At 42.8% G+C, this 12,205-nt stretch overlaps 1 protein-coding gene across 1 annotated transcript in view; it reads right to left on the reverse strand.

Moving 5' to 3' along the window:
* Window positions 1-310: 310 nt before the first annotated feature.
* vps50 (VPS50 subunit of EARP/GARPII complex) overlaps window positions 311-12,205 on the reverse strand; it is a 170,544-nt gene continuing 158,649 nt past the window's right edge. The window contains exons 27-28 of the mRNA XM_080734824.1: window positions 1,521-1,710; window positions 311-746 (exon numbers count right to left, since the gene is read on the reverse strand). Coding sequence (XP_080590950.1) covers window positions 627-746; window positions 1,521-1,710 — 310 coding nt within the window. The 3' untranslated portion in view covers window positions 311-626. The remainder of the gene's footprint in view (window positions 747-1,520; window positions 1,711-12,205) is intronic.

Below are 12,205 nucleotides of genomic sequence, written 5' to 3' on the forward strand. Positions count from 1 at the left end.
TTAAGTGATGGGGCTCAACATTAATCTTGAACCACCAAATTGCACCATGTCATGATGACTCATGATGATATAGCCTACTGAGTCATTACGGACTGTACAATGACATACAAAGACAGCGTTGACGTGTATGTCAGCCAGTAGCCACAGAAATATACAACTATTCATACAAATGGGTTGATATCAGCACAGATTACTTTAAATTGAACCTAGGGTCCCCAACAAAATGAGGATCAGTTTAACCACTTTAACCCTATTTTGTACTATTCGAGAATAGCCAATTTACAAGCTCACAACACGTTGCGATGCGACACATTGTGAGCTTGTGAGCTTTCAAAACTTTTTTTTGGACAAATCACTTATAGGGGTTCCATTTCAGATTTTCAAATATACAAGTTGGGGGACCTTCACATGAAAAGTTTGAGACTCACTGCAATATTGGATTCATATAATGTATAGCCTTTTTAGGGGAATTCTTAATTTAAGTGTTGCTTGTTGAATGTACCTCAACCTGTGTGTGCGCCAATATGTACACAGAAGCTGCACCTTCAGTGTAACTATGGGTGTTCTTCTGTGGGACAGTCCATTTTCAACAGGAGTTTCATCATTCGCTATACCTCACCATCCATCTATCTCTTTGGTCTGTCAATGTCGTCGATGGCTGCAAGGAGCTTCTGGCGAGCCTTCTTGTTGATGTGCGAGCCCAGGCAAACATTCACCAAATTGGCTAGCTGCTTCATGGAGTACTCCTGTGGGGAGGGGGGTGGGGGTGCATAGGGGCAATCAGAAAAGCATGATATCTGCTGACGAACAATAACTAATCTTTGCAGTCGGCGGGAACGTTGCTTGTTCATTAACCCATTCAGAACGGGTACACATTTTGTGTTTCATTATTTTATGCTTTAACTATTGAAAAATAGCAGATATACAAGCTCACAGCGCGCTGCGAGCTTGTAGATCTGCTATTTTTGAAAAATCGTGAAAATTTGAATTTTGACCCGATTTTATAAGTGTCTTTTGAATCCTTCTAAGGTTTTTTGAAAACCCTACGTTTCTATGTCAGCAATCTGGCCGGCCATCGTCAAAGAAAAGGTCCTTTTCACTCAACTGGAGCTCAGTTAGTCTGTTCTTGAGAGACTACTATGTTTGAGTGGTGCTCAAACCTTTTCATGTGAAGGACCTCCAAACTGATATTTATTTGGCCACGGACCCCCATCTCAAAATATCTAGTTCCAGGGACCCCCCAGAAGCAAAATCTGAGTTACAAACATTCGCTTTGAAAATACATATATTCAAAGATTTGCACACATTTTCACGACTTTTAACAAAAATAGCAGATCTACAAGCTTGCACTCGGCACTCGGTGCCGCGCTGTGAGCTTGTATATCTGCTATTTTTCAATTGTTAAAGCGGTCAATAATCCTAGGCCTAAATGGGTTAACAGCGTACTTTGTCGCAAAAGAGTGTTGTGCAGAAGTAGTGAAAAAGGATACGACCTCTTCATCTCTCCCAGCTCCACTCACCCTGTGGTTCTTGATGAATTGCTCCATGTCATTCTCGGTCAGGTAGTAGGCCTTGATGTAGGTCTCCACAAACTCCTTGTCGGGGATGGGTCGCAGGTCAGTCAGCTTCTCCAGCTTCATTAGGAACTGCTGGAAGTCCAGCTGCATCAGCGCCCGGCCCTCGTTACTGCACTTCTTTACGTTGGCATAGCTATAAGGGACAGAGGGAGGAGAGAGAGGGGAAAAACACTAGACAAATGAGACTCGACAATATAGTATAAATATATACATAGGTGGCGGGTAATGAAGGGAGGCTATGCCTTCCCAAATGCTATGCTGGATATTTTATAAATTATATATATGTGCACAGCATTTTATAGGCTGCTTTGTGGGAGTGTTGTTGCAGCCCCCTATAGTAACGATCAGGTGTTGCATGCCAAAAGTGGCTAATCTACAGTACAAGCTCACAACGCGCGAAGCTCTGTGAGCTTGCCGATCGTCTATTTTCCAGACGCGGAAACTCGCAGGAAACGTTGCTATAGGACAAGGCTAAATTGCACAGCAATATTATTTCATAACCTACACGTGGTCTGGTCTTAATAAATGTCCTCCCTTTTTTGAAACAGAAACCGTGTTGTTATCATGATATCTTTATCCTTTCTAATACTATTGCTTGTTATTATTAGTTCATATTTCATGATGAGTCGTTTCAAATTTCATCTTGGCACCGTGTATAAATTGGTCAAATTATGCTAAATAATTCATTGTTACGACATGAAAAAAAATGTATATCCTCTCCACCCGCCGCCTATGAATATATATATATACTGTATATACTGTATGTATATATATATATATATATATATATATATATATATATATATATATATATTGTCGCTGTCAGGCAGAAAAATCTCCATATCGTTGTTGTCGGTTGGAAACCTTGTATGTCCAAAACCGACAATATTCGACAATATTCTTTTTGTGTTTTTTGTAAATTACCGCCCTACTTGATCACACTACAACGTCACGCAAAAGTAGCAGATCTGCAAGTTGGAAACTCTGCACGAAGCGACACGTTTTGAGCTTGTAGATCTGCTACTTTTGCTGCTTTTGTGTTTGAATCGCGAAAAGTAACACTCCAATGAGCTGGGCCGTGCTCATCAGTGGGGGGTGTAGAACAAGAGGTGCTGCTTCGTCCTTCCAGTGGGGGCTGCTCACTGGCAGTTGATCCAGTAAGGTGCAGTAGCAACAAAAAGGTTTGTTGAGTAGGGTTAAATGGTATAACGAATACATTGTGTGGGTAAATGTAAGACTACTACTACTCGAAATGTAAGGGAAATAGGAAAACAAGAGAGGAGGCCCACTTCATGGTATGGGAAGTACAAGTATGACACCATGCCACTGTATATGAGGGGACTTATTTAAGTCCCCATATACAAGTGTAACACAATATAGGCTTGTTATCAACCTTTATTTTGCAGTGGTCTTTATGTCCAAATCAAAATGAACGAACAAAAAGCCTTCAAATTATTCTTATTATTTTCCGAGTTCGTTGTTTATCCTGGTTACATCATCATATCATACAACTAGACGGGTTCAAAGATGTTTTTCATGGTCTGGGAAAATTGATTTTTATATCGCTTGTATCAGGTTATCAATCATTACAGCAGAGATCAGAAGGTGTGTGTATGTGTGAGTGTGAGAGAGTCCTTGATTTATCAGTCAGATAAGAGAGGTGCAAACAAACGGCCATCTATCCCTTGATGTAAAGCAAATAGAGATATCTAACATATAGTGTGTGCCAACGGCTACGTCAGCAAGGGCTCGCCACGCCCCCCTTTACTAGCTCGGCCATTGTTTGGGTCATAGTCAAAATTGCGCTCATTGGAATGTATGGCATTTGGATGACGGTAAATGTAAACATTAACTAGTTATTTGCCGACTACACTGTGAACAGAGAACGGAATGGAGAGAGTGAAACTGGGACTCAACATACCGTACAAGGACAAGCTGAACAATGAAGAGAGCGTTTTCTCTGCAAAATTGGGGAAATCTTTACTCAACCCATAATAACTCTATTGAAGTGGTTAATGTATCTGTGTTGTAATGATAATTAATCTACAAAGGAACTGTTCCTAATGTAAGTGGGTAGCCTATAAATATATATTGTATTTGTCACATATTGGGGACACTGTTTCAAGATTCAAGAACGTTTATTTGAGATCCAATAGCCATGCAACGTCTCTTGGTTAACTGGTTAACTCTCCATTGAGCTCCGTGACCTTTCTTCCATCCTGGAGAGCAGAAAAAACGAACGTTGTCCACCACATTCCTTCGAGGTGCATTTCTGTTATGGCACTTATGAACGGAGCAAGTCTGCTGCACCATTGTTAGTAAGGAAATGTGGATAAAATGTACACAGAAGAGTCACTGTCTCTGGTCTGCACTGCTAGTTTCTGTCCCAAAAGATGGCCGCCGCTGCCGAGCGACAAATGTTGACGCCTCCTTTTGGAAATTTTGGCACACACTATAGTGTCAGAGAGTACAATATTCACTATACTGTATGCCAGGAGTTCCCAAACTGTATTGGCTCTGGGCACCCCTATAAATATTTAAGCACCAGATATCTATGGCATATTTTAGCGAATTATGTTGCGAGGAAAACGTTGAAATAATAGCCATTTTGGTTAGAACCGACTGAAAATAACTTTGTTTAAAATGATAATAAATATTTTTTCAAGTGTCCAAATAAATTCAAAATATTATCAAATTATCTTGCGGCACCCCTGGACTACTGTCACGGCAACCAGGGTGCCCTGGCACCCACTTTGAAAACCCCTGCTGTATGCAAGGGTGTTTGCATGTGTAGCTGTGAGGACGTCCAGTGACTGCTGACACTTTTGTTTGTTTTCTGTCTTACAGAGATGTCATTGAAGAGAGAACTGCCAAACTCATCTCTCGCTTTCTCTCCCCCTCACATACATACAGTACACGCTTATTTTCTGCCTGTTCTCCTTTCCTTCATCCTCACTCTCCATTGGAACCAGATCTCTGCCACCCACGTCCCCTCTTTCCCAGGGGCGTCAATTGGGTATGGCAGGGGTATGCAGCTGCCATACCCTGGGTCCAGGGGGAGAATAAAAGTTACTTTTAAATATGAATCCATGAATGTCTCTTTGTCTATCTGTGCTGGTTATGTTGTTAAATTACATTAAAATAACTACAAATGCAACATTTTACAAAATGGTCACTTTAACAAGGTATTATAATTATATTCTCCACACTTGTATTCTCCCCATCTTGACAAAATGATATATTCCCAGGTTCCGCAGGGACTGCCCCATAGGTCGAACTCCCGTTGGATCGAACAGCGTCAGTAGGTTAGATAATCACCCACGAGCGTCGGCAAGTTAGATAATCACCCGCGTCACGGTTACTGAGGTTAAGTTTAGGGTTAGGATTAGAGGTAGGCATAGTTTTACTAAGGTTAGGATTAGGGTTTGGGTTAGAGTTTGGTGGTCGATCCAAAGGGTGTTCGACTTAATGACATGTTACCAGGTTCCGCAGGTCAGCTGCACAGATGCAATTAATTATTGTTAATTGTGGCACGTTTACTAATATGCCAAGTTTAGCTGCACTTGAACAACTGTTCCAGACTGCCATATCCAGCCCAAGAAACCGTAGAAACGGGGACAAAAATAGAATGTATGTCTTAAAATAAATGTATCATGCCTGTTGCTAAGTATGGCAACATGACTGGTGTCAGTCATGTTGCCATACCTTAGCCTTTTCTGAACTGACGCCACTGCTCTTTCCCACTCTTTTGTCTTTCCTCCGCTCTCCGTTGCCTATTTCCTCTCCCAGGCTTGTCGAAATATGCTAGAGAATAGTTTCTGGCTTTCAGTTAGAAATGTTAACACCCCGCGGCGACTGAAGGCAGGAAGAGACTGGTTTACGAGGCTAGCGGCGACTAGGGGTACGAATCCTCCACGGTGCATCCATGGTTCGGGTGTTCCCACAAACACAATTGGCTGCGTTTGTGGGAAGCAAGCCAGATGGTGAGGGCATTCTCTGTTGCTGTACTAGCGACTCCTACCGGCTGTTCAAGGGCACCTGTTAGCAAGGGGGATGAACTATGAGGAGAAGGGTGCTCTGCTGTACCGCTATGTCCTCCTGCTCAAGCTATTCACTGGGAGGTGAAAAGAAGAAGTGGCAGACGATGCTGTTTGTTTTGGAGGAGGCACGTGGTGACAGTGAAAAGATTGCACACAAGTGTGTGGATAAATCAGGGAATTGGTATAACAACTAAATTGGTAAACAGTTGGCATACATAAATATATAAACCAGTAAGACGCCCTAAGGGCGAGACACATGCGTGCACAAACATGGCTGCTTTGGCATGTATACCCTTCTGCTGAGCTGGTCGAGTCATCACTGTGATGTCAGAACAGGTCAGCTACAGTATATCCATATACAGAGTCTGTGAGGTCAGATGTAGAGGTATTGACCAGCTCCATCTATATGGAGATCTCGATGATGATCCAGTCGTCTCCATGTATGGGTTTGATGAGGTCAGTGTCGTGATCTTCATTTATGGAGATCCAGGTGATGATAGTCAGCAGTCTTGATTTTCAAATTAATTCTGTCTTGGCCATATACAGTATGGAGCGTCCATGTAGGTAGGGCATTGCCAAATATGGGTATTCCCAGATATGTGCTTAATATTGATGATATCGGGACAGGGATCTCCATATATGGGCATAAAAGGGACAAGGACGGAATTCATTTGCAAGTGTGACTTGTGTCACATCATCCACACTGGTTAGACTGACAATGCAATCTCACTTAGACAGTTCATTCTACCCCTTGCTTTATTCCTGTGACCTCCTGTGATCTCTCTGGCCGCTGTCTAAGACATTTACTGTCTATTGCGACATGGTTCAGGCGGTGTTTCTCAATACGTTTTTCTTTTGTTTTTCAGAAAGACTGTTGCTTGTTGAGTGAGATGGCTGCACATTGTGCACAAGTATAGCTACATGCAGAATGCAAGCATCTAACTTCCTGCCATCCTTTACTTAGGAGCCGTGGCCCTGATATGTTTCCTGCACTGTGGTTGCACGTCGCTCCATCTCCTATTCAACTTACCTTGTATTTGTGAACCACAGCGAGCATTGACGCAGAAAGTTTAACCAATGTACCCTTTTTGATGTTTCATAATATGTAACCTCTTCTTCACCTTACCCCACGTGACTACCACTGGGATGAACTTCCTACTATGTATATAATATCTTGTCTGAGTGAATAAACACAGAACATATTGAACTCCAACACCTGTTTGTTGCTTCAGTCTATTCTCCGACAATGCATTGTCTGTTTTCCTGCTGCTGATGACTTGTCACTCTGGGTTTTCATAATTTCTCTCCACATCACCATAATCAACTCAAGGGATATAGCAGCAATTTTGCAACAATTGGCATTCCCGGATATGGGCTTAATATTGATGGGCATAAAAGGGATTCCATTTTAGTGTTGTTGGCCTAACAGGGCATCATCTGGGAATCAGATGTAGAGGTCAGCTCCATATATGGAGATCTAGGTGATGATCCAGTCGTCTCCATGTATGGATATCCAGGGTTTGATGAGGTCAGTCTTGTGATCATATAATGGATATATCCAGCTGATGATAGTCAGAATTCTTGATTTGCAAATGAATTCTGTCTTGTATGTTGGGCATTGCCAAATGATATGGGCTTAATATTGATGACATCAGGGATCTCCATATATTATTGCCAGAACAGGCTGTCTTGGTCATTGAGTCAACAATGTGATGTCACAACCCACCTAGGCACCCACCCACTGACGTATGGACAGGATCTGACGGGTATAAACAACCAAACAAACACAAACGCATAAACATGGCTATATGTACGAGGAGTCTGATCCATCCAGGGGTGAGGAGGAGACATCCAAACAGAGGAAGCTAATTTCATTATTGTGTAGGAGAATAAAATGCAAGGTGAAGAAAGGTTTTGCAAGTACATGGTTAGATGAATGTGTCCCTTCTCATTCATGTGAGGGTGACAGAGTATGCTGCACTGTGTGAAAATACCTGAAAAAAATGACAAGGGTGTCATTTTTGTGTCACTGCAAACGGTGTCAAAGACTAATGTTGAACAAGTATGTTAAACTAGTATTTTAGCTATCACGATACGTTAACCTCTGCCTAGATTGTTCTCTTTGATGATATTCAATGGTGTGCTCATTCATGCAACTCTCCAGCTACATGACTTTACCGCCAACAAAAGTGGAAGTTAATGTCTTTTCTCTTCCCACATCCACTGCTAGAACTGGCGATATATTTAAGTACCTGTTCCTTCCAAAACTACACTTAACACGTGATCCCACTCCCATCATACACTCTGCCATGCATAATGGCATTGGCAGAGAAGGAGAGGGGAGATACACTTTTCTGGCATTTCACTGCCCACAGCTGTCCTTTACAACACAGTAAGGGACACAACAAAACTGAGCTGAGCCCAGAAAAGTGATGACTCATCACTAAACGATAGTTTTGGGAGTCAGTTTCTAGCCTGAGGAATGTTTGTCGTGCAAAACAAATGCTTGGAATGGATTCGGGATCATGAAAAACCCCTAGTAAAACCCCACACATGCTACTTAAAGGGGTGGTGACATCCAAAAATAAATTTTGAGTTTTTTATGCTTTTTGTTATGTTTCCTGGCCTCAATTACACAAAAAAAAACGCAACTTTTGACATGCAGTGGTTTTCCTGCTATCTGTGTGTTTGTGCCGGTTTCTGCATAATGAGTCTCAAACGCGCAGTTCATTGGCTACTGGACTCATGCGTCGTCAGTCGATTCACCCCCCCCCCCCCCCCCCCCCTCCCCCCCTCCTCTCTCCCAGTCTCCCTGTCTGTATTTCTCCACAGCCCAAGTTTTGAGGAAGTGACCTCTTACATTATATTATCCTTTAATTGTAAATATGGGCATATAAAATATATTTACCCATTCGGATATCTTATTTACATCAATATCCTTCATATCAAGTAGTCAGTTTATGCTTTTGTGAAATAATGAAAATCGCCCTGGCTGGGTCCATGGACAGCGCCTCCCTCCTCATTACCGAGTCCGAGGACAGCGCTCTGCTCCCGGGGCAGCAAGCTCCGTGGAGCAGCCGACTATAACTCCACGCTGCCCTGTCCTCCCCCCCACACACACGGGCACGGCGACTCGGCGAGCAGACAGTAAAACGCTATGATAACACAAGCAATAGGTGGTTCTCTAAACGGAGGCATTTAGCCAACATATGTTACTATAATAACTACAGAAGGACCGTGAAGTTTTTCTGCAGCGCGGAGCGGAGCTATTGAAATGCTACCGCGTACGGTCTAAATTGAACTCCGCGGGGGTACAGATGTAACCACAGAGATCCGGTAACCTCAGTCCCGGGGTAAGAAAAAAAACACTCGCGACTCTCGATGCTGTTTGTGTGTGCCTCGTCAGGGCTCAGCTCAGCCTCTGTGTGTCTCTGTGTGTGTGTGTGTGTGTGTGTGTGTGTGTGTGTGTGTGTGTGTGTGTGTGTGTGTGTGTGTGTGTGTGTGTCACAGTGTGTCTTGTACCAAAGCAAAGCAGCGAAACACATGCATCGCGTCTGCGAGCATGCATCTCTCGGTCAGTGTTGGAGCCGGGGCGGACTTCTGTGTGTGTGTGTGTGTGTGTGTGTGTGTGTGTGTGTGTGTGTGTGTGTGTGCGTGTGTGTCGTGTGTGTGAGAGCGTGCGTGCGTGTGCGTGTGTGTGGCCAGTGGCCACTTTGGGTACCATAGTTTGAGAACTGCTGGCCTATAAGGGCTGAAGTGAGTGCTTTGTATTAATAATCAAAATCCAAATGATTGTAGTGGAGAGATAAAGTGCATTTGCCTCTGAGATGTAGTGGAGTAGAAGTATAAGAATTGAAAATTGGAAATACTCAAGTAAAGTACAAATATTCAAAATTGTACTCAAGCTATACTAATATTTGTTAGAATGAGTGGGAGAGAGAGGCTCCCCTGGTGGTGATTATAGAGTATTTCAGGTGACAGACCGTTTTTCATGACACCTAAACAGAGAGAGAGACCATGGCTCCATCTATCAGATAAACCACCAAACTCACTCACTCACTCACTCACACACTCACACACTCACGCTCTAACGCTCTAACGCTCACGCTTATCTACGTTTATCTATTCACTCGCTTCAGCAACTGATCCCAAAGTTCACATGGTATTGGCCATTAGCATTATACCAACGGTAGCCTCGGAAACCCAGGCTTTTATTTTGCCGATAGGAAGAAAAATAAAAGCCTGGGGTAACCTGCTGCAATTTCTGGCATAGGAAGTGGGAGGCGGGCCATGGCACAGATCATGAACCAATAGGATCCACCGGCAGTTTTCAGCCGGTGAATCCGCCCCCTCTAGACCAAAATCAGCCTGTGTTAGGGAAGACTATACCAACGGTGACGGAGCCCGAATTTCATTTCTCCCAAATTAAAGCTGTTTATTAGCGTTTTCTTTGCCTGTTGTCATGGTTACGGTCCGTTCCTCCAGGCCATGGGATCTGTAGCCCCACACACACACCCCTCTCTCACAGTTAGGAATGTGCATTCTCTCTCTCTCTCTCTCTCTCTCTCTCTCTCTCTCTCTCTCTCTCTCTCTCTCTCTCTCTCTCTCTCTCTCGCTTTTACCAGGTGCGTTTGATGTGTGTCTCATCTTCCAACGGGTATGAAAAAACTATGTGGAGCAAGCGCATTCATACTTCTAGTTTGGCACCAAACCAGGATTTGACAAACGCTCGCTGTGGCGTTATTGCGACAGGTGACGAGCGCTCGTCATTGGCATTAAAAGAGTTGACAATGTGTTTTTTCGTTAATTAAGGCCATACTTGATCCTCCTACATCACACAAAAGTATCGAAAGTAGCAGAACGTATAGCTACTTTAGCTTTAGCTAGTTAGGGTTAGTTTTGGTCATAAGAGGTTGTCGCCCGACAGAGACGATACATTAAAAGAGGTTGTCTTGCGGGGTATGATGGAGGTGAACACAATGTTGGGCTTTGGTTGAACCTTGGGATGCACCTGGCCATGATTCATCTGCTGCTTCTGTGCTCTGTAGGGAGACACCGGAGGCAGCAATTCCATAGAAGCAACAGATATAATAATGCGAGACAATTTTTTAACTTATACTGTATGTCAAGCCGAATTAGCTTGGCTAGGTTAATTTTTACAGCACATTTCAAGATCAAGGCAATTCAAAGTGCTTCACACAAAACATTTGAAGAGTGTCAAGAGGAATGGCAAAAGAAACACATTCATATGAATAATGTAATTTAAAGAGTTAAGAGAATAGAACATAAGAATAAGGTAAAACAAAACAGATAATATGATAACCAAAGTTAAGGTGCAGCACAGGTAATGAAACAAAAGCCTCAATAAAAGGCTGCAGCAAATGACCAATCAGCTTTGATTTAAAATAACAGAGTTGTAGCACACCTGCAGTTTTTATCCACATATGTGGTGTATAAAAGATGGATGCTGCTTCTCCACGTTTAGTTTAGACAAAAACAACAGATTATGTGAGAGGTCTGGATCGCTCATAATATAGCAGCAGATCAGAAATGGATTTTGGGCCTGAATAATTCCAATGCTTTGTAAACCTATGGCAGCATTTTGAAATCAATTATATAAAGATCTGAGAACTGGAGTGATAAGATCCACTTTCTTGGACTTAGTGAGTTACAGACTAATGCAAGCCAGGGGTTCTACCAAAGTTCAACATCATTTCAAGTCTCAAAGGACACTGCAACCTGGCACCGTGCTTCAAAGAGACGGCATTCCCCTTGCAAAGAAGAACATTTCTTTTCCAAGTTACGATGAGCAGATGTTCTCAGAGAGAGGAAAAAAGAAAGAAAATAAGAAAGAAAGTGGGAGAAATTCAACTTTTCCCCCCTGAGGCTTCCCTGGGAAGCCAAGAGGCGACGAGGCTCCAAAATACTGTGATGTAATAACTCAAGCTGCTCAGCGAGTGACACAAGCTCATGGCCAATATTTACGACTCTGCCCCGAGAGCACAGCTATCTCCTCCACCAAAAGGGCGATAAATGAATGAGCTGCAGTTTCTACGCCTTCCGATTCTTCAGACTATAAATCCAGTATTCCACAGGTACAGCACATATTAGCCTATCATCGCTTGTATCTCCGCATTTCAAATCTTCGTTTTTTCGTAAATACTTCCCTACTTCATCATACAAGAGTGTCGCACAAAAGTTGTGAAAATAGCCGATGTACAAGCTCACAACACGTAGTGAAGCGACACGTTGGGAGCTTGTAGATCGACTATTCTCACTATTTTTAATTTGTTTTTATTATAATAAAAGAATAGGAAGGGTTTAGGACATACAAGGTTTCCACCCACCAGTGACAACATCCCAGAGTGATGAAGAGCAGCTGTAAACTATAAGTGAGCAGTGTTTTTGTTTGCAGATTACTTTTTCCCTGCATTGTTGATTTGTCCTCTGGCATTTCCAGCTGGCATTGATGCTTCCCACATAGTCACCTTTGCAGAGTCATCAAAAAAACTAAAATAAGGGGGGGAAAGTAGCTGACATAGGCTTGTGTATCTTTCTTTTTGTAGAAACTACTGATAATTTGACACT

The sequence above is a fragment of the Nannobrachium achirus genome, assembly GCF_963921795.1.
Source record: "Nannobrachium achirus genome assembly, chromosome: 10".
In the NCBI taxonomy this organism is placed as follows: Eukaryota; Metazoa; Chordata; class Actinopteri; order Myctophiformes; family Myctophidae; genus Nannobrachium; species Nannobrachium achirus.